Source organism: Netta rufina (assembly GCF_964035555.1).
Source record: "Netta rufina genome assembly, chromosome: 2".
Classification (NCBI taxonomy): domain Eukaryota; kingdom Metazoa; phylum Chordata; class Aves; order Anseriformes; family Anatidae; genus Netta; species Netta rufina.
The window spans coordinates 883,507-906,198 of record NC_140124.1 but is presented as its reverse complement, the minus strand read 5'-3'; the positions used below and the strand labels follow the sequence as shown (position 1 = coordinate 906,198).

The 22,692-nt window shown below is 50.4% G+C and overlaps 1 protein-coding gene across 8 annotated transcripts in view; it reads right to left on the bottom strand.

Annotated features, from left to right (window-relative positions):
* MAP4 (microtubule associated protein 4) overlaps positions 1-22,692 on the bottom strand; it is a 142,006-nt gene that overhangs the window by 87,752 nt on the left and 31,562 nt on the right. For 7 of the 8 annotated variants that reach the window (XM_084282253.1, XM_084282255.1, XM_084282258.1 and 4 more), the window contains exons 3-4: positions 8,331-8,587; positions 399-464 (exon numbers count right to left, since the gene is read on the bottom strand). In XM_084282253.1, coding sequence (XP_084138379.1) covers positions 399-464; positions 8,331-8,568 — 304 coding nt within the window. In that variant the 5' untranslated portion in view covers positions 8,569-8,587. Of the gene's footprint in view, positions 1-398; positions 465-8,330; positions 8,588-20,342; positions 20,547-22,692 lie in introns of those variants that run through there. The other variant, XM_084282254.1, reaches the window with a different exon arrangement.

The following is a 22,692-nucleotide window of genomic DNA, read 5'->3' as shown; positions in this document are numbered from 1 at the left end:
TATGAAAAAAATGCATCAAGGGATGACGTACTCAGAAGAAACCTCACCGTCAGCCTCACTGGGAGCAGAAGTCACAAGGGTCAGGGTAGAGCTCAGGTATGCATGTTACGGATTCCCTGGAAAGCCATTAAGGTATCCGTGCCCTAGGTGTTACCTTCCCAACACTGGCCGTGGATAACGCCCACAGTGCCTTCGGAGTGCTTTATGCATATAAGCAATTTCAAACCCAAAAGAAAATGGGAGATTTACGAAGAATTTGAAACAAAATAGGTAATTTTAAAAGCCCTCTGTGGAGAAATACTAGTTAAAGACGACTGCATTTGGTCAAAACGAGGTTACAGCTGTTCCAAGGACAGATACAGACAGCGATGTGATTCACTCAGACATCAAGCACTTACCTGGGCGGTGATCTTCTATTCCATGGTCACCATTTTCTAGAACCGTTGGCCCAGAAGCCGAAGTATCTGCAATAAACGATAGGCAACGTTGGTGCTGGATGAAACCAATCTTAATCCAAAAAAAAAGGCAGCACTGGTGTTATCAAACACAAAGGATTTTTCCCCAGATTTGTTTCTGAAATGAAGGCACCCACATGGCACTGAGCCTGCGCACCTCGAACCCCAAAAGAAGAGATTTCCTTTAAGGGGTGTTCTGGGATTTTTAATCCTATTCTAAAGATAGGGGTCCTTCTTGCTACGCTGCATAGAAATACTCATTGCAAAGAAAAGGCTGCTTTCAGTCAAAAGTTTGTAATCTTCTGCACAAGATTTACTCTAACGATGCTTATGTCTGACTTCCTGAAGCAACTTTACTCCAAATGGAGCATGCACAGAGCTGAGCAGTGCCTCTGGTCACTCAAGTGCCCTCTACAAGTCCTGGGGCCTGATGGGCTGAGTGCTGCGAGAGCTGGGCAACATCGCTGTGAGGCCACTCCTGGGTATCTTTGAGAGGTTCATGGTGACTGGAAGAGTTTCCTGAAGGCTGGAAGAAAGCAAACATCACTCCCATCTTCAAAAACAGCAAGAAAAAGGATCCAAGAGCTACACACCCATCAGCCTCACCCTCTAGCACCTTTTGGTGGGGACTGAAGATCTCCATCTCAGCTCTGACAGCACATCGCTAAAGCAAACATCAGGGAGAGACTTAGAAAGGGGTAGGTTGGGGTGGAAGACAACCAAATACAAAAGCTTGTAAGACAGCAACCACTGGGAGATTTACTTTTTACAGGAATTAATAAATTCAAGGATATTCTCAGTTCCAAATCTTGTTCCAACACAGAAAAAAATCAAGAAGCGCTGGGATTCACACACTGAGCTTGGACGGAGTGGCAGCAACACGAGACCTGGTAAGAGCTGAGGCACCTCAGAATCAAAGAGCTGAGCTCTAGCCTGGACTTTGCCATCTGCTCACTGGGCAGGATTTAATTAACATACAGTAACACGATGTTTTTAAGAAGCACACTTCTTGTTCTGGTAAGCAAACTTTTCCTATTCATCAATACGCTGGTGACATTCTATCTTCTCCCCTAACCTTTACGCTGGGCTGCTGGGAGTCAATCACTCTGACCAATTTGGCAAACTGCTTGAGGATTTGCTCTATTTTTAGCGAGTGAGCTCAGACTGTGGTCCTTACAGAAGCAGCTGGATTAGGCCAGCATTAGTCCTAGAGCGGGCTGCCAGCAGCACGGGGTCTCTGCACCCCCAGGACAGGTGAACATCACAAGGCCGTTTACATAAATGAAAGGCATCGTTCTTGCAAGAAGCACCAAATCTTAAGATGTTCTCTAATTTCTTCAATAAGCTTATCTTAATCTCTGTGAATTTAGGCTGTTTCAGAACTGGAAAAGTGGGAGGGATCACTCCACAAACGACACTGCAGTGTTAATTAAGCTTAACGAGTGGCACAAGCCCTAAGAGCAGTCCAGCTCCTCAGGACGTTTGCTCTGCTCACCGTAATGGCTACAGAAACCTAAAAGCCATTCAAATCAAATCACTCCCCAAAAGGCAGCTGGAGATGCTGCCGTCCCTTCCCTGAGCCCACACCGTTTTAAAACAAAGCTACGTTACCGGTGGACGTCAGGCACAGCACTTCAGGGCTTCATCCAACTCGTGGGGAAGCAAAAGGGAAGTCTTTCCAGTTAGTTCAGCAGCTCATGCTGGTGTTTTACAGAAATCCAACATGAACTTGCCAGACAGCTTATAGAAAAACATACACCTACATCCTTTTCAAGTAGCTGAAAATACGACAGGAATCCCTGGACCTGTTTCTTAGCAGTTAAACACACCAGCTCCTCCTGCTGTCAGTCTTCACAAGGTCTGGTACTTACTGTAACAGCAGAGCAGGCTGAGCCAGTAACTGGGAAACCTGCTGCCAGTCCCTGGGTGTGCTCATCACATCACACAAGGAGAGAGCGGGGGCACGGGGCGGCTCACACATCGGCTTCGCCTGCACCAAGTGGAAGGCCGGGTGTCCTGGGGAACAGCGGGGTCTTACAGGGGATCTCCAAGGCATTACACAGAAGCCAGTGCTGAGCCCAAGTGCAGGAGCTGTGAGCTTCCACGAGCCCCACTCATGTGGGTGCTGTAACACTGGTTTAATGAAGGCGCTGGCAGTGCTGTTACAACCACGGCTTTGGAGGCTCGAGTCATGGTAAGCGTCCTAAGAGGCTTTTTGTGGTGGGGAAATGAGCAGCAGCCCCGTTTCTGCCACCCACAGACACTTCAGGAGCTTAATCTGCAAGTGGAAACGTGAGCACAAGTTCTGGTTTAGGCTGGGCACAATCACACTGCTCGGTGCCATCCTGACGTGAACGTGACGCCTCGCTCAGCCGAGCGGCCACTGGGAGGTCTCTGCTCCTGGTGCCTTAAAACCAGGACTCTGGATGATTGCAAACATGACTGGATACTGCATATTCAGACTGTTTGCATACTTTTAATACCAGCTTCAGGTTGTAAAAGTGGTCATTTGTAGCCTGGGCTGGTAGCGCGGGTGACCAGCTTGTGTGCAGCTGGGGACAGCCTCCACCCAGCAGTGGCAGGTCGATGCATTTCAGCTATTCAGACAACAAACACTTCATCTGAAGAAAACTTTCATTTCGACTGATCTCCTAGGTAGCAAGAGATCCAAGCCAGCTGTCTGTTATCAAAGCCAGGACAACACACCCTCTCCTACCAAACCAAGGCCTCTGCAAGTGTAAAACAAAAGCAAAGAGCCACCCAAATGCTACTCAAGACATGGTGTTCGATTTTTCTGCTCATTTGGGAACACACACTATTGAACTTAAAGTCTCATTTTAATGTGGCCAGCTGAGTGTTTTGGTTTGGAGAGGCCCTCTCCTGAAGGTGAGCCCAGCACACGTGTGCGACGTGCCTCCGCGCTGCCTTGGCAGGACGATGAGCAGGTGAAGTGCTTTCCTTTAACGTTTGGCTTCCTTGGGAGACGAGCTTCCCGAAAATCAGGTCAAATCAAACACGCGCTGCCATGAAAACAACTCCCAGCAGTGGAAGGTTTTGATTTTTATGCCTCTGAAGGTCAGCTCCTCTGGAGCAATCAGATTCACTTTAGGTAACCGAGCGCAAGTGTGAGAGCACCCGGGCAGCCCGCGGGCCGGGGCTCCTCCCCTCCATATTCTAAATTGCTTAAAACCAAAAACCCTGTCAAGATGTTGTAACTACATAATCCTCATCAGAATCACAAGATGGTATTTGCATCTGGCCGGTGGATCAAAGGATTGTTTTTATATAAACAAATTTCAGGCAGCATTTGCTAAACCCCATAATCTGAAGCGAGCGGGCAGCGCCGATACAACCCCTAATCCCCGGGGGTGGCTGGGCACGGCGCGCACGGCAGCGTAACCACAGCTCCACGCGTTCCCACCAGCCGTGCCCGAGCACCCAGGGGATTTTGGAGGCCCAAAGGACACCAAAGACAGCGGGCAGGCTGCGGACATGGCCCCTTCGGCTCCACGCTTCAGCAGCTTGCTGCTCCTTTGGGTGTGCAGACGTGGTTGGATGCAGCTTGTCAGAGAGCTCGGATAAAAGACATGGGTGGGAACAAACCTGCTGATAAAACCGTGCAGCAGGCAGTCAAAACTAGCTGGAAACTCTGAAATAAGTAGCTTAGGCTGTTTCGGTTCAGACATTTAAATATTCTGCCTCCAAACAGCTTCAGAGCAGGCGTCAAGCTCATCTCCCGCAGTCGGAAGGCGGCTCACGGCTCAGCTTGCCTGACGGCATTCCCGTAGGATGGAAGCACTCGGATCACATTTCCAAGCTTCCCCTTCTAACCATCAGAATTAAAGACAATTTGACTTTAAAGGCAACCAGGGCTCGCTGGGTTCTGTGTTTCTGGGACGCCAGGGCGTTGAGAAGCACACTCGGGCTGCTGGGCGCGTTGGCAGACAGAGGGCTGTGCCGGCAGGTCAGGCATCCACAGGCAGCAGGGCAGGAACACAAATCCTGCTCTGCCCTGCCCCTTCTCCTCCCCTCTCCTCTCCTCCTGCAGTAGGAAGCTGGAAAGTCTCACCAGCTGGAGGACCACCAGCTGCCTGCGATGGTGTTCGATCCCAGGTGGCAAGCAGGGCTGGCTAGCTGAACTCGATCACCCCGGAGATCCTACAGTCTGTGCAAAACGACTGCCCTAAAAAAAATCCAATCATCCTGCTCTGTCAGCTAACCCAGCCAGATCAATTCCAGCACTTTATTTCAGAGAGCATTGAAAACATGTCAAGAACACTTCAGCTTAGCAAGATGATGCCCAAGGCTCCCTGCTCCTCGAGGGAGCCAACCCAGGGTGCGGGCGGCTTTGTAGGACTGCTCAGGAGCATGCAGAGGGGCAGCGCCTGGCTTTTTGGGACTGCCTGCACACTTTGGGTACAAAGTACCCGACAGAAACCCTCTGCAAGGGGGCACGGGCAGGTTAAAGAGCTGAGCCCACGCTCAGTGCTTGCTGTTGTACAAAGATTCACGCTTGCAAAAGCAAGGCCTGCAGTCCCCTGCGAGAGGAGCTCACTCCTCCTGCGGAAAGGGAAACGACAGGAGGGGAGCGCTGCGGTTTGGCTCCAGCTTCCAGGCTCTGGGGATGTGATTTGTTCCTGCACCAGGAGGATGCTCAGCTCTGCTCGGCTCAGCTCGGCTCAGCTCAGCTCTGCTGCTCAGCGGGGTCCGGCTGGCAGCACCGCGCAGCGCCAGCAGAGCCATCTCGTGGCGAGAAGCCCCAGCGTTGACCGCCCGTGGCTAATCCAGAGGCCTTCCTCCAGCACTCGCACCCTGCCCAGGATTTGCTTTCCTCTAAAAATCACCTCCGAATTAGGGAGCTGGGTGAGCACAGGCCGTGCATGTCTGCATCAATGTGCTCGAGGCCACGAGCAGCTACGGCGCGGACCCAGCTTCGTCCCCAGCTACACGATGCAGCCGTGCAGAAACACGGTGTGGGTCCTCACCCGAAATTCATCCCACAGGAGCTCTGCTGCCCTATGAAAGCTCTTACAGAGCTGCTTTTGCCTCTCAGCTGGCACTCACTCCTACCCAAAGATGCAAATCCCTTACTTTAGGTGAGCCCAACAGAGAGCTGCCCTCGTGTCCATCTGGAAACTGCTCCGGGACTTCGGTGGGAAGCTCCACAGCATCCCCTGAACTCCTGGGGGCAAAACCTTGGACTTGGAACTGGTGAGGGAAGCTAGCTGCAAACAGCACAAAGCCCTGCATGCACCCATAGCAATCCTTCAGCGTTACATAAAGACCACAATGTCCTAAGAGGATTGCCCCAGAATTCACCAAGTTATGATGCCCAGCCAGGTGCCAGAAGGAATAAAACCCTTTCCAGTGATACTTGAGAAATTAATCATTGTTAATGCTTCACCTAGGACACATTTAGCTGACAACTGCTCATCACCTTTTCTTCCTCTTTATCTCTTTGCACTTGGTCTTACTGGTCTAAACTGGGGCCACTCTGACCATTGGACTTGCCTGATCTGGCTCCTGAGTTCAGAAAAGAGTGAAAAAAAAATCCTGGAGCAGCGATGGAAGAGCTGGAGCCCGCCAGGACGCGTGATGAAACCTCTTCTGACTGGGGAGAGGCAACGTCAGTACCGAGGCCGTGCTGTCGGACCACATTTGTGCCTTTCAGCAGAAATAAACCAACAGGCAGGGGCTGCAGAGCCCGATCCACGACCGCTGCTCCTCTCCCCGAGGAGAGCAGGGCGCTGTGCAGCCCGGAGGCAGAAGCCTCGTGCCCAACGCCCCCAGGAGCCGCAGCAGAGGGCGGCTTCCCCTCTGCAAAGCCTCACCCCACACCTGGGGCTCGCCTGTTTTACAGCCCCAGTAAGAACCAGGACATCGAGCTTCGTGATTTTTTTCTAAAAGGCATTTATAAACGTGGCAGAAATCTCTCCGAAGAAACAGGGATCCTGAGCACTTCGGGGAAAACCAGATGAGACAAATTGAGACGTAACAGGATCGGATGCTAAGACTCACCTGCACTAAACAACCTTAACTCATCCCCTCCAAGCAAGCAAGCTCTCCGGTTCTGTTAGTTACGGTCTTGTTTTGATCTTGCCAGAGATTTAGATAATGCTCAGAATTGTTCTCCAGCTATCCCAAAAAAGGGAGAAACCGATCCCCAGACCGGGAACACAGATGCAGGAACTGCAGGCCCCCCCCACCAAGCAAGAAGAAACAAGTCCTGCTCTCAAATCTTTGCCTCCGTTCTGCCCAGGACCTGGCAGTCTGCTCCCAGAGCAGCTCTGCAAGTTTTAATTACTGAGCAAGCCCAAAAGGCCTCGTTACACCTGCTCCCGGAGTCTGAAATTATTTGAAACACCGAGTCCCGATGGTACTGGTCAAGGGATGCACATCTGGGGGGACCTAAAATCTGAAGCTGGTAATACAATGATTTTAACAGCAACTGGAAAATTCTGGTGCTGAGATAGCCCAGAACCTGCAACTTAAAGAATAAGGAATTGTTTTAAAGTATCCTTAAACCCCATGCAAAAATGTTAACAAGTCTTCATGTTTCTGCGACGCTGAGCTACAAAATAGCTGTCATTAGAGTTCCTATAATTGAGTAGGATAACACGCATCTGAATAGACCAAAGCTCCAAGTTTTACAATCTCTGCCCACTTCCTTCCTTCCTAATTGTTTGTTACCGTTTAATGAACTATGCTAGCACAGGAAAATTCTAAATTATATTTTTCTGTACTAGGGGGCACCTGACTCACTTCTAAACAATGCAAATAAGTGCCTTAAAACAGAACAGAAATTCCCTTTGTGTAAATCCCCACTCCATACTCCTGGAGGTCTTATTTATTCTGACGGGTGATCATTACAGTTCTCTGTACATCCCACCTTCAGCAGCATTAGTGAGCAGGAAGATTAAGGCAAAAAAAAATTTCTTCTGAAAGAAATCACCAGGTTACCTCTTTAAGAGCAACCTTTTTTTCTTTTTTTCTTTTTTTTTTTTTCTTTTTTTTTTTTTTTAACATGGCAGAGATCAAGGGAAAAATAAATGGAAGTCAAAGCACTACTTATCAAAGATGACTGGTTTCAAGGGGAGGGGGAAAAACTGCTGAGAAATAAACAGTGGAGGACCCCTTACATCTCACTGTTCTTTTTACCCAGCCAGGGAAGTATCTGTTAAAACCTCTCCTTTTCCTAAGTAGTTTCTGATAAGGTTACTAATACCAGGAAATAGCAACTGGGCCAGTAAGTGTTGAGAACCAGCAGATACACCACCACATTTCACTGTATATACAGGAGCAGCACGTACATGGCAGCAAGGAATCAAAACGAGCAGCCCCTCGGATCAGTGGGCAGAAGCAGCTGTAGCTGTTAAGCACTCGAGGCTGAAGCTCCCAGCAGCAGGGGCCTCGTGAAGATGCCGACCTGCAGACCACAGCAGCAACAAGAGCCTTTATTTCCATCTTTATGTCTTGGACCTGCTGTTATCTGGAGTAGCAGTTTCCAAACCTTGCCCTATTCTCATTTTTGAGATGGACAGGACTGTACATGTAGCTACAGTGCAGCACTCACACACTTCAGGCAGTGCTTTCCCCGAGAAGCCCCAGGCAGCCCACAAAGCATTCATCTAAGTAAGAGCATCTTCTGCCGAGTAGGAGCGATCGCTTCTTTTGTAGGCTGAAGAGCCGAACAGAAGGCAGAGCAGAAGAAGAGACAAATTTGATCTCAGTTCCTTGCTCTTAAAATAAACTGTTCGGACTAAAACCAGCAACACATCGAAGTCCTGCTTCAGTGGGCCTAGCAGTAACACGATAAGCAAAAGCGTTCTGCGATGCCACGCGGGGAAGCTTTTTGTTCTGTACCAAGACACTTACGTTCCACCTGATTGCTGTCTGCATGGGCTTTGCCTTTTGGTTCCTGGCCTCCAGCTTTTGCATCGTCATCATCCAGCAGAGGAACATAGTCTGTTTTGTTTACTGTTTCTCCGACCACATCGTCAAACTTCTCTGCTTCCAGAGTGGCAATGAAGTCCCTTTTCACTTCTTCCTCGATCTCGGGCGGTGGCTCGGTCAGAGCGTCCGCGAGACTGAGATTGTGATCCAAGTCAGCCATGTTTTAGCACCTCTGCGACCTACAGAGCCGTTTGGGGGAGAAGAAAAAGAAACAAGCATGTTTTAGTAAGAGACCTCTTAACTGTGCTCAGTTTTGCTGATGATATCTAACGCACGAAGTCACAGCCACCTCAGTGCTCTCCAATTCCCAGATGTTTCCAAACCCCCACCACACTCCGGAGGCAAACAAACAAACCAGATCACCCGAACCGTGTCATGCTCAGGCAGTAAAACCTACCACGTGATGTTTTATCAGAACCTTAAAAAAAATAAAATAAATACCTGGCCAGCACAAACACAATCTTATATTGATTGGTGCCCTGCCCCAGATCTGCGAGTTAATTACATATCCCCAGCAGCAGGAAGAGAAGTGACGCAAGCGAATTTAGTTCTTGGGCTGGACTCCACCCAGCCTCCCCTATGGAGATTAGGATTTTACATAATCTCTGATGTATACTTCAGGGATGCTTCTGATCCCGTAGATAGGGTCCAGCTGGGCGGTTCTGTCCTCAGCAAACCTTGCTAATGCCGCCAAACCCAATCGAGCCCTGGGATTTGTGCTGGAAGGTGAAGTTTCAACGATGTTTACGCAGAAAAAAATGTAGTGGAGAATAGACATCCACATCATGCAGAAAGCTATAACACAATCAGAAACACAAAGGAGAAAGAACATGAAGGAGAACACGAAGGAGACTCTCCATCTTCCTTTTCCTCCCCAATTTATATCTCAGCTTCCATTTAAGCTCCTCACACTATACAGAAGATGTACCTAACCCAATTCAACTGCTCTGCAGCAAAGGCGTTCAGGTTGACATGAGAAATACACCCATAAACAATTATTTACACCCATAATTAATTATTTTTTCAGATTTCATCCTTAGGAAGCTCTTAGCAAAGCCCCAACAGAAGCTGAAGCAAATCTGAAGCCGTACAAAGAAGAGAAGCCCACCGCTCCTGCCTGGCACAAGGCACATTTCTGAACCTCCTCGCAGGCCAGTTGTGCACACGCAGTGCTCCCGGCATACCAGAGGAATGAAAAGCTCCATTCTTGTATTTTAGCCTTCAGCAGAAACCGTCAGGTTGTGAAAGGCAGAGACCAATGGGCCATTAGCATCTGAAGCAGCATACTTACAACTCCTACTACAGGAACTCCGCTTCCTTTAGTCTTTGTCTACGCTTGGAAGAGCAAGGCAAGATGATGCCAAGCACAACAATGCTCCTTAGGTGAACAACCAGCGTGGAGAACCTCTACCAGCGTGGAGATCCTCTCTAAGAGAAAGATGCCCTCTGCTTCAGGAGCCCAGCAAGGCGAGGCAGGAGCGCCCCATTCATCAATACGGGACAAGGACAGGAAGGGAGGCTTGGGAAGGAAGGTTTAGAGCTCCAACAACAACAAATTCACCTGAACAAAAGGATGAGGAGGAGCTCAGCTCAAGCGGTTCATCGTTTTATGGCCAGTTCCCAACGCATGGGACGGGACCACGGAGCCAGGTCGGGACCAGAGGCAGTGGGGCCGCAGAACGGCGCCCGCGCAGCCACACACAAAGGCAATTTGTGTGCTGCTAACGAAGGGCTGACCCATGCAGCCACTACGCTGTGCTCCGGGGTCACTGCATAATGCTGGGGTGGCAGAACACAGCCCCCTTGTTCCAGCACAAAGGCTCCTACTCCTTGGACTACGGGAAATTCTTCATCAGCACCATACGGCCGCTGACATACCTACGGGCTCGAGCTGGGCAGGGCAACGCTCGGCATTCTTTGCAGACAATGGTTTTCCACTGATACTGGTGTCTACGTAACCACACACAAGCATGCTAGGGGAGCTAATTCAGTTAAAACCTCTTCTTTCTTCCCTTCAAAGGTCAAACTTCAAGCCGGGTCAGACTCCAAGCAGCAGCTGCTGTTCTGTGGGTCAGGTAACGGCACCGAGGAGTTACCGCTTACTGCGAACCCGGAGGTGAAAGGTTTGGAGCTCTCAGCCCTTCGTGCAGGGCCCCAGCTGAAGGGGTTATTGCTATCAAGACCAGCTGTATTTTTTTATTTTTATTTTTTACACAAACAGAAGTCTCAGAACAGGATTTAGGCTCGACTTGCTCTTTCAGACGGAGGTTTGAGACGCACCGTCTTACCCCCTCGTGCTTCCAATTGAAATTGTGGCTTTGAGATCAGCATCTCAGAGACAGTTTGATGCTAGGAGCATTTCAGCCTTTTCTTCTGAAAGTTTCAGTTCGCACAGAGAAGGAACCAACATTCAAAATTTTCAGGAAGCTGCTTCATGATGCCAGTAGGAAATGCAAGGATCAAGGCTGAGGTGAGGAACTTGCTGCAGAACAGCCAGCAACCCGGGGAGACGACAAGCAGAGGCTGCAGGACACAGCAGGCTCCAGGAGAGGACTCCAGCTCCTGCCCTTCACGGCAGGCAGGTTTACAACGTGGAGGTGGCATTTTGGAAAACCTCTCTTTTTAACCTTGCCCCAAAGGGGCGATGACAGTCAGCGAACCGAGCTCCCAGCTCACACCACTCACACGTTCGCTTCGGATTAAACCTTCCTGCTATTTTGGTTTCGAGCACAGGAGGGGCCTTTTAGCAGCGTTTCCTCCTGACAGCTTAATTTAGGGTCTGTCCAAGCAGCAAGACATCTCCCATCCTCCCACTGCGATGGAAACTATTAGCCAACTGCTCCACAGAGGAGCCCTGTAACATTTAGCATCCCCTCCCCTGCACCATCTGAACCGAGCGGGCGTCCACAGCCAGCAGCAGACCGCACGTGGCTGCGTACTGCCATAATCACTGCTTTGCAGGCAGAGAAAGCTCCTAAGCGATACTTTGATGACCCAGAAATTACCTTGGTCTTGCTCCACTGAGATATTCCATCATCGTTCCTCTAAGCCTAAGCAATTGTGCGCCAATTAACATAGCAAACTCCTCCAAGGCGCCACGGGAACGCACTGGGGAAGCCAGCAGGAGTTACTAAACCCGAGTCAGTGCTGATCCCACCCAGATCGTCCTCTGGCACCCAAATATTCCATCCCAAGCCGCTGCTAGATTCGCATCCTGCAGTTTTTGTTCCTGCTTAAAAGAACAAAGTGGCACCGTAATGAACAGTTGCCATGAAGCAGCATTGACAACGTCTCCATTTCAGACCCACGTAGGACCAGGACATGAAAGCAATCTAGTTTCTGGGGAAAAATAAATAATAATGAGGTTACGCAGGCTTATCAGCAGGACATTTCCTTGTCTATATTTAACTTAATAAGGAATGCAGAAACGACTAAAAAAATAAATCAATGCAACTCATAACAGCCACGCTGTGTTTTGCAGCAAACAGAGAATCTGTCTCCCCGGCACATAAAGCACCCAGCTCACAGCTAGGGCAGGAGGGCAAGGACGCTGCACAAATTCTGCACAAGGGTAGAAGAAAACTGACAAAATAACCAGGTGTTGCCCAGCTTAGGAAGACAAATGCTTTCTGCACCACGTTCATCCACAGAGAAGAGCTGGCTGTGCACAGGAGGCGTTTGGGAGCATCCACCAAGACACGATGCGCTGGGCGTTACGTGGCTGGGCGAGCCAGGCACACTAGGAACGAGAATTCTGACATCAACTTACGGGATGAAAGGGAAAACCGAGCAGTGACGGCTTCAGAAGGCAGCAGTTAACAAAATATTCAATAATTCTTCATCTGCGAGACAGCTGCTGCGCTCCTGATGCCTGCTAAGTGGCACGGGGAGTAAGAAGCGATGGTGTAACCGCAGCCTGCGTGACTCAAGGTCTGCATCTCTTGGAGGGCCTCAGAGGACTGTCAGGGTCAAGCAGGCGCCGTGCTCGGGGGCAAGGTGTGGGAAGGAGCAGACTGTGGTGCCGGCGGCCCCGCAGGGTCAGCTGTATGGCAGAGGAGGAAGGGAGCTTTCCGGTAGCCAGGCGTTCTTCGATCTGTTCCAGGAAGTCTTCAAATTACTCCGCAGCAAATCAATTACGTTCCTTCTCCTCACTTCTGTTCCCAAAAATGGTTTGTTCAGGCCTCTTCGTGTTCCAGCAGCAGCTGGTCCGTTACAGCCAGTATCTGCCCCATCTGTTCTGCTTTGTGCTCAGAGTCTGTGTGCCCAGCGAGCAACCTATTCCTTTCCATACAAAGCCATCTCCTGGTAGCTGAGCCAAAAGCAGCAGCGCTGTTTCCATCGGTTATCACAGAGCCCTGCCCTCCAGCTCCAGCTATTTACCCAATTCTCAGCCCCCACCTGCAGCGAGCTCCTTTCCAGGAGCTCCTAGCAGCTCACATCAAGTCTGCCAGTTGTGAGGAGTGGGCTGCAGCCAGACCAAAACTCCTAGAAAGAAACCCAGCCGGCAATTCCACGCACGAGTTTTCTTTTACGTACCCCAGCGGAGCAACTTTCAAGAACCATCGCCTCCTGCAGCCACCCTCCGCAGGCAGGAGGGACACAAACAGAGCTTGCATAAGCCGCCGCCTCTCAGCTTCCCATCTAGGGGAGAGTGGAATTTGTTTCCTGAACTTTGTGTTGCCATTTTGGAGCTGCTCGCACTGCGCTGCGGCGTACGCGCCTCCGGGCACGCAGAGGCTGAGTTCAAATTTATGAGCGGTCTGACCCAGATTCCCTGCGTCTCGGCTGAGGATGGTGAAAGGGGAAGACAGGCACGTGGGCGCAGGGGATGCTGCCCCCCAAAAATGATACTTGAAGGCCTGGCTGAGGCTCGAACAGAGCTGCAGCTGGCTCGAGGCGCTGGCTGAGTCCCCTCAGCCTTCTGGGTCATTAGGAGCAGTACCCCCAAAATGCGTTGCCCCCACCAAAGTAAAGCAGGAGCAGCTTTCATGGCAAAGAGGCGAGAGCATCTAAGTGTATCTAAGAGGAAAAAGAAACAAAGCAGCTTTTCTCCTTGTTCTGTTTAGAGGAGACACCGGCACAGGGAGTTATTAGCAGGAATATTGTTTCACCAGATCCCCTCGCTCCTTTAAAATCAGCTCCCAGCCCCGTGCAGAACAGTCTCCGCCTGGCAGACGCAGACAGCTCGGTCATCGTGCCATTTCTCTCGTCCTCACCCAGCCTGTTCTTAGCTGAGGCTCTCAGGAGCACTTAGCGGCGGGCACTGAGGCAGAAGGGAACAGGGCAGCGGGGAGCAGAGAGATGCAAAGTCATCGTCCTTCGGTGCTGCGTTTGCAGGGAGTCACATGAAGAGGACGCCTGCATTTATCCTCCCAAAACGAGGGCGCCTCAACTGCTGACATTTTACATTTTGTGCACAGACACACCAAGTCTGTGACCTCTTTTTTTCCTTTTTTTTTTTTTTAAGCACAAACTAAACCAAGGGGTTTTTTTTTGTTTGTTTGTTTGTTTGCTTTCTCCCCAGTAAGTTAAACGAGTTTGGAGCTGGGCTTCATTTCTGGGGGTGTTCCAAGTTGCAGGACATTGCTCCGATTTCCCAGAGGCTCATTCTCAGAGGTAGGGAGATGCAGCTCCAGGAACCTTTAACCTTCAATGGAAGGGCATTAATTTCACAGAATCCCAGCCTGGCTGGGCTGGAGGCCCCGTGGGTCCCTCTGCTCCCAGTCAGAGCCCCCGGAGCTCCGACAGGGGGCAGGGGGAGCCTCCTGGGCTCCAGGCTGAGCAGCCCCAGCTCTCCCGGCCTCTCCTCGCAGCAAAGGGGCTCTTGGCCCTGTGACATCTTCCTGACCCCACATTGGGCTCTCCCCATCGCATCCATTAGGATTAGTGAGCGTGGTGTTGTACAGAACCACGCTGTCCTTCAGACAATACATAACGCAGCAAGAAAGCTTCTCGTTGCTCATACAACTCAGCAATTGCCTCCCTTCTTCATGAGGAAGAGCAGTGGTGAGTCCAGAGCAGGTAGATTTGGGGCATTTTGGGGGGCAGGTGTTGCTTTTAAGGCCAGGACTGCCACACCACCAGGCAAAGCACTTGCATCATCACTTCCCTTCTCAGGACAACTTCATCAGCGGCTTCCTGGTTAAGGATATGAAACAGATGGAGAGTCTCAGCTTCCAAATCCATGCAGACAACAAAACAGAACATCTCTAATAATAATAATATAATTCTCACAGGCTGGGAACAGGGGACAGATATGGAGGTACCCCAAAAACAGGGGGCTGGGCACACTGCAAGGTGAGCCTAAGAAGCCCGGGCTGCTACGGAGCAGTGAGAGCCCCTGCGCTGCTCACCGATAACCAGGCGACAGCCGCAGAGGCTCGATGCAAATCTCAGCTCACTTCCAGCAGCAGCTCGTGGCCGCGCGAGATAAGCGCAGTGCTTGAGCTGCTCACACAGATAGGCTCAGCAAACCTGCAGTTCAGCTCCTCAGGGGGGTGTCAGGGAGGAGACAAAGCTTCGGCCACTGCTGCCTCCTCACGGCACGGCACGGCTCGCTCACAATCACTGCTCCTTCCTACGCCTGCTATCTCGCAATTCCTGAGGTTCTCGAAGCAATCCCTGAGGTTCTCGAGCTGTCTGCAGCCTGTTCAGCCGGGGATAACGGAACGTGCAAGCGAGGGGCTGCGCCAGACCCCAGCAGGTAACGAAGCTCCAAGCACTGCTGCTCTGCCTGGTCAGAGGAAGCCTGAGAAGAGGCAGGAACACGAGCAAAAACACCGACTGGAGTGAAAGCTTGGCTGGAAACCAGATGTGTACTTCGGGTAAGGAAAATAAAAGATTAAGTCAAAAATGGAAACAAGCCTAATGAAGTGGAAGGGGTGGAGAGAAGAGGAAAAAAATCAACACAAGAGGAGTGAGACATCGGTCAGCTCCGCGTTTCATGAAATTTCATGAAACGGGCACGGCGAGGTCTGTAATAAATGATGAGCAACCAGCAGAGCAGAAGGGAAACCACCGCAGCGAGGCCACTGGACTGCAGCAGGGAAAGGCACAGGAACAAAACGAGCTCCAGCTGAGCGCTGCTGTTTGTTTTGTTTTTAAAGTGTCCTACCTACAACTTGTATAAACTGCAGCTTCACAGTTTCAGAGTTGGCGGCTTAAAATAAGCGCAGTGGTTCCTGTTTCCTGCTGCCTCTGTAAGGATCTAAATAATTCTGGTTTTTATTCAGTAGTTCCAACCATTTCTCCGCAGTTGAAAGCGAGGCATTATTTTTGCTGCTAATAGACTCTGCCCTTACACCTCGCTTCCACAACCAGGCTGGGCACAGGGCTGTAATGAACCTTTCTGCTCCAAAAGCTTGAAACGTTTTCATCAACTACATTTCCTTGAAGCAAGCAGCCATAAAGCCTATAACGCTGCCTTCACCTTGTGCAATGATTCAGCCGGTGGGTGAATTAGCCAGGACAGACAGCAGGCAGCCTCCCATCATTTGCATCTCTTCAGTAGTGTTGGAAAGATTCTCTCAGTTTTCTGCAGATTGGAGACAAATTCGGCTTTCTTCCTGCTTTTTAGACATTCATAGCCTGGAGAGCCTCCGTTTGATCAAAGGGGAGTGTCTGCAAAGCAAACTGGGCAGACGTCCTGGACTAGCCAGAGGAAAGCCACAAGCCAGCCTCCTCTTTCCACACCTCTACCTACCTGCTGTCAACATAAAAGCTACAATTAAGGCCAGCCTGAGAGCTGAGTCCGACATTTAGCCCAACTAAAGCCACGTCTCAGTTTAGAGCTGGACATTTACTGACATTAAACTCATCTGTTAACTGGCCCCAAGTCAACTGGATTTAAGAAAGATTTTTTTTTTTTCTTAAATGGATTTTAAAAGAAACCACAGGAACTGGGAGAAGTCCATGCCGTGGTGGCGATGGCAACAAGGACAATCCAACTCTACCTTCCTCAAGCACTTTTAAAGAGGGACTTTACATTCCTTCAGGAAAAGGAGCACAACTTGTCTCTCCAAAGAGCACAGCGCGGAGCCTAACCAGCACAGGGATGTGGACACCAGTTTTCCATCTCCACACAGCAGCTACGTCTTCAATATCAGCCAGATCTGCAAAGCACGTCCGAGAAGTTACACAATCCACAAAACATCAAGTAATGAGGCGCTCCCAAATGCAAATATAAAAGTCTCAGTGAGGCTGGCTGCTCTGAAGACCATTCTAGCAGCTACCAGGTATCAAGAGACCTGACGAAAGGACTACGTAAATTAAGCTCCCCAAAAATCCCACCCACACGCCTCCTTGGAAAACCAAGCAGGCTGTTCCAGCCTCTGCAGGGCAAAAGCTGTGTGTTCTGGGAGGATTTTTGCACAGAAACAAACCTTAATGCCAGCAAGGATGGATCAGAGCATCGCTCAGCCTGTTCACCTTCGTGCGTGCATCCACAGCACTCCTCCAGGGGGATTGCAGTGCTCTGTCCTGCTCATTTAAATAAAACCCGAGCTTTGCAGCAGCTGTAGGAACAGGCTTGTAGAGCGATGAGAAAGTTGGGTCGCCGGCATTGACCTTTGCTGTAATTCAGCGCAGGAATTGATCTTGTTATGGATTTTTAAAGAAGAGGTCTCTGGTGATGCAGCGCATGGCAATGAAGGCCAAAACCCCTCAGCAATCCCAGCCTCGCTCCCAGAGGCTGTCATCTGCTGCCCCCAGCCTGCCAATGGACGCAGCCCTCCAGGCTCTGCCTTCCAGACTCAAGGAGAGCAGCAGGGTGGGCAGGTGGCTCCAAAATGGTCACCTTCAGTGCAGGAACCCCCCAGGAGGCTCCTGGGGCTTAGCTCCAGGGCGAGGTGACCGTGAAGGAAGGCGATCCTGCCTGAGCAGCCCTGCCTGCAGGAGCAAATGCGATGCTCCCGGTCCTTACAGGAGCCCTGTGCACGCACAAACTGGTGGCTGGAGCCAGATCTGTTATTAGCAGAGGGAAAAATGGTCAAACTTCAGGTTGGGGAAGGATCTCCGTACCCACTGGCAGGTGCTACGTGCATACCGTATGCCCCCTCCCCCTTGTTTGTTTGCCAATTAGGTAAAAGCAGGTTAAAAATAAAGCCTGAATTCAGCACTTATGCAAACTAAAATAATGAGCCGGAGACAGATCTCCATCAAAGATGAACGTGGAAGGAATACCCAAATGACAGAGCACCAGTGAAAACCTGTTTGCACCTCTAAGTACCCATGCACACGAGTAGGGGCGCTCGGCTGCACAGCGCTCTGCCGTGGAAGGCTCAGGAGGCACGAGGAAGAAGATGGCACGACTGGATTTGCTAGGAGCAGAGATGAAGGCAGCTGGAAAGGAGACTAGGAAAAGTCTCCTATGAAAGCCTAGGAAAAGAACAGGATGAGCCCAAAAGCACTTCCATTTTACATCTTGAAGGTGAGACTTAAAAGCAAACTGAAACCATCCCCCCAGCCTCCCTGGGCACACGCACGGCTTGGGGAAGGATCCCCTTCCCCTTCCACCCCGCGTCCTGGGATGATGTAGGGCTGCAGACAGCCCTATGGCTGTCAGTACAAGGGCTCCTGCAAGAACAGAAACAAGACAAGGCTACGTTAAAGAAATGGAGGAATGATTCCAGAACTCGCACCTCTGCCAATCTTGTTCATTCAGATTTTCAGGTACCCTTCTGGCTCTTCAATTAAGACTTAACATGACTCTGGGTGCTACGAAGCCAGCTCCAGGAGTCCCAACTCGTCCTGCCATGGAAAGGCAGCCACCGATCCTGCTTCCTAATATACAAACATCTCCCTCCTGCTGCTTCAAAAGCCTCACAAGTTATTACTTGTCTCCAATGGCTTCGGTTCGTCTCCTGTGCAAGGCCCCAAGTCAGCGCAGTAGGAAGAACCTGACTTGCAGAACCGTGCACACAACCAGCACTGTTCTAGAGGGTCAGCTCCAAAAGCAAGAATTTCACGTACGTACCGCAAGGCTGCCGGTTTCTCACCACTCCTCACCTTCCTCCTGCACAGCAAGGCACGTAACCACGCGGCTTTAAGGTAAAAACAAGTTGTATCAAGAAAAACCTTGCACACGCTGGCACTTTGTTAAAGCCTTTGGGCTTTGCTAGCTGGCTGAAGCCACTCTTCCAGGTGAGAGCTGGTCCTAACAAGGATAATGAGGAGCTCCCAAACCAGGGCACCACAATTCCAGCCCTGCTCAGCAGCACGCGGTCACGGCAAGGAGCCTCACGAAACGGGAGGGGAAGAGTCCTATGAAGTCACGCGGCTTTTTATTGCTCAATTTTTCACTTTTTCATTGTTTTAAAATCTCTGGTCTGATGTTTTTATCCCTTTACTCACATCCCAGCAAAGCCCAGGGCGCCGAGGGGTGAATGGGAGAGCCCAACGCCTGCTGAGGAGCCCAACGCCTGCTGAGCCCCACATGTGGGGAGAGCACGGCCCCGCTGCGCCTTCCCAGCAGCGCCAGAGCAGGCACAGCACAGGCACACCTCTGCCTGCTGCATCCACAGTGATTCACCACTCCTGGAGCACTCCGGATAACTCTGTTGTAGTAATTTGTTACCCAACTCGGGTTTGGACTACGAGACTCCTTCCCTTTGAGATAAAAAAACTGTCAGTGATGTAAGATCACCTACGCCAACTCGTAATGTGGACTCTTATGAAAATCAAAAGGCACCGTATCGGGTTTTATGGATGCCTTCGTGCATTTTCTTTTGGGGAACTTGTTCCCGAAGTGTTGCTTTAGGGAAGGCAGGAGAGGTCATGGAACAGGCCCACTTACTGCTCCGAAAGCTCGGAGTTGCTGATGAACCCGAGGGGGCTGGACTTACTCATTTGCTGCTCTTGCTCTCTAAGATAACATCCTGGGACTCCAGGGCAATCACATTCACAGCATCACTTCTCTGGCACGCAGCACTTCGGTGGCACAGGGCAGCCCCTGCTTCTTCCACAGACCTCAGGAGGAAATCCAGCCTGCACAGACAATTTTCCTGCCCAGTGAGACCCAGGTTGCTAAGTCAGATTTCAGACCCCGTTGCAGTTTCCCATCTGTTACACCCCATTTTGGGCTTAATTCCTGCTCTCTCTGCTCAGGGTGGAGAGGTACATTTCACAGAACTCATCTTCTCCTGGGAACCAAGGGAGAGTCTCTGAAGAAGGGCAGGGAAGGGGGAGCCTCACGTACCAGGACGGCTTTGCATCAGCCAGGCCCCAGCCAGCCGAAACCCAGAGCCAGGCGGCTGTAGGAAGAGTGACAGCTGTAAAAATTAAAATCAGCTCAACAGACCTGTTCCAAGCCTGACATCACTCGCACCCATTCCCCAAAAATGTGGCATGTATCCGTGCCTTCAAAGAGCGTTTTATTAGCGTTAATTATACTTAAGCACAGCGAGATAAGAGACTACCAGCCTCCCGAATGATTTCCTTCCTTTGGGCAATTTCATTCCTATTCACCACTCGGCAAGATGGGGTAAGACCGTCCAAGTTAGATTGCTCCATTATGAGCTGTACGGCTTCCAAGCTGATAAAAAGTCACGTTAATAAACTTGCCTTAAGTTCCAGCAGGAGAGATGCTCTGCCAGAGCAGCTTCGCTGGGAGGACGAGAATAACTTTCCTATAAGCCCCGGCAGGGATTAGGGCCTCTGAAAGGTGGGGATTAATGGGCTTGGCCGGCCTTCAAAAAAGCCACATGGAAGATGAGTTCATAGATAATAACTGTGAGGGACTTTCAAGTGTCTGGCTGAGCACAGGCCTACGAGCATTGAAATAAGAGCCCTAAAAAAGGCTGGTATGTCGTCTCCAAAGCCCTAAACGCTTCTCCGAGGGAAATAAGAGGGCTCTGCCCACCTTCGGCGCAGACTTGTAGGTTTTAGCTAAGAAAGAGGTGGTTTCAGAGCTGATTTCAAAAGAAAACAAAGTCATACTTGCGTGCCAGCCTGCGAGGCGTTTCAGAGGAGAGGGGATTTTCGGAGCCGCAGCAGAGCGGCGGCACCAAATAAGGTTTTGCAGCATCAATCAGCGCGGGAAGAGCCTCCCGCCGGCTCCTGGCAGCAAACAGAGGGCGAGACGACAGCGCAGGGCAGGGTACGAAAAGCCTGGCTGTTAGCAGAGCACTTTCTTTCTTTCTTTCTGTGTCGCACATGGACTGCTAAGCCACAAAGCAAACAGGCAAGGCGAGCAGCTGTTGCTGTCAGCTGCTTTCCTTTAATAGTACACGCATCAGAAAGGAAAGCAGCTCCGACCTCACGGAAGGCAAAACACAGAAAATAATGCCTTGGACTTTTCCTACAGAGTCCTTTTCCTTGGGAGGGGGAAAGGCAGGCGCATTTCTAATCAGATCAATCAGCGATTCCCGTTTTTATTAGGCATTCTTCCTCCCCCGAGATCATCTCGCTGCCAAGGCCTGGGAAAGACGACTCGAGTGCATGCAGAGGGAAGAGTTTCAGTGCAGAAGTTCAGCTCAGTCACTCAGCCCTCCCTTCAGCTCCTCTACGTTCATCCTACTCCACGTTTGTCTTATATGTGCTGTTCCCAGAATGAGTTATGCTTACTTGACAATCTCAGCTTTCATTTTAAGACGATTTCTTCTGTTACTGTAGTGCTTTCTTCCCAAGCAGCACGAACACTGCAGCTACAAACCCAGAGACGTGAAAGAACTCACGAGTCATGCTGGGAGAAGAATGATTTTTCAGAGATCCAGTTCAGATGAATTCTGGCTGTAGCAGTGCTGCTCAGGCTCTCGATACTTTCACGAATTCCGTGGTTTGCCTCATGTACATATAAGCATCTAAGAGGGTAGCAAGGAAAGTAAAGACCAGAGAAGACAGATATTCTGAGATGAAGTGAAACAAAAAAGCTCTCAAAGAGTAAAATCAGCAACTATTAAATAGCATTTAAGTGTTACACTCGTATCATGCACACATCAGTAAGTTTACTACTATAAGTCCCCAAAATTGGGAGTTCAGCTTTCCACAGAACAGCCGAGGCAATCCCAGCTTGTGGAAACAGCCTGGCAGGAAGAGGCCAGAGACCCAGCAGCTCTGCTCCCCTATTTCACAAGGGGTATCAAGGGTAAATCGAGCCACAGGTGGCACTGAAAGAGCTCACGTCCAGCTGCTGGAGGCCACCTTTCTGGACACAGCGACGATCTGTATGCCCATGAGAAAGGCTGGACACCACCTGCAAGCAAACCGACCCCTGGAGAAATGCCCCAACATCCCCAGCTGGCGTTACCCAAAAAGCAAGGCAAAATTTGAGCGAGTAGCATAAAACACGACAGGTTGCAGAGAATAGGAGCTATGAAAACAGAAGCACTTTGCTTGGCAACTGGGTGCACACAGTCACTGCTTCCAGGAACTCCGTTTACATACAAGCTTTACTCCTTTACCTATAGAGAGTAATCCTCGTTATGTTGGTGACTGCATTAGAGCAGCTACTTCACTTTAATTAAGCTAAGCACCTCTTGACAGCGTAATTACATAGCATGAGAACCTGTAGATCAGGACACAGAACTGGTAGCTTCCAAATGAGAAGGCTGCCTAGTGAACTATTTCCATCAGTGACAGCTCACCACCAGCTGGATGTCTGCGCCAGATGAGTGAAACAGCAAATCTACGGCTGCTTTTTCAGGCAAATGACTTGCAAAGAACAAAATATTTGAAAGCTTTCCCTATCGGAAGTTCAAAAGCTCCCGAGGAATGCAACGAACCACACATCCAGGCTAAGAAACAAGTTCCAGCTCTTGTGACTTCTGCAAAGCCTCACCGTAGAAAGTGGTGGCTTATGGACTCATCAGGTGCCCTGGCACACCGTGCCCTGCCCTGGGGCTCCTGCGAACTGACAGAGGTGCCCCAAAAGGGATCTGGAAGCAGAACAAACACCTGAACTAGCTGGGAGATAGGGGGTTGCCATTTCAAAACCACAACAAAGCCCTCTGGAACCAGACATTTAAGAAGGAGAAACAAACGCTCTATTAGTGCCTAGCCCCGGTTTTGGAGCATCAGGCAGCACGGAGCTCTGCAGCGCAGCTCAGAGGGAGCCAGGCCCGTTCCACTCTGCCCCCATCGGGTCCTTCAGCCAGGAACGAGCTGGTCCCTGCACTCACAGGGAGACCTCGCAGCTGCCCACGAATTCATGAAGTCCCTGGGCAGCACTAGGGTGGGAGCAGAGCATAAGCAGAGGACCAAGAGCCGTGAGTGCACTGCTCCTTCTGTGTCCCTCTGTTGGTTTTTTTGTTTGTTTTATACTTTTAAGTAGGGATATTTCTGTCTACAC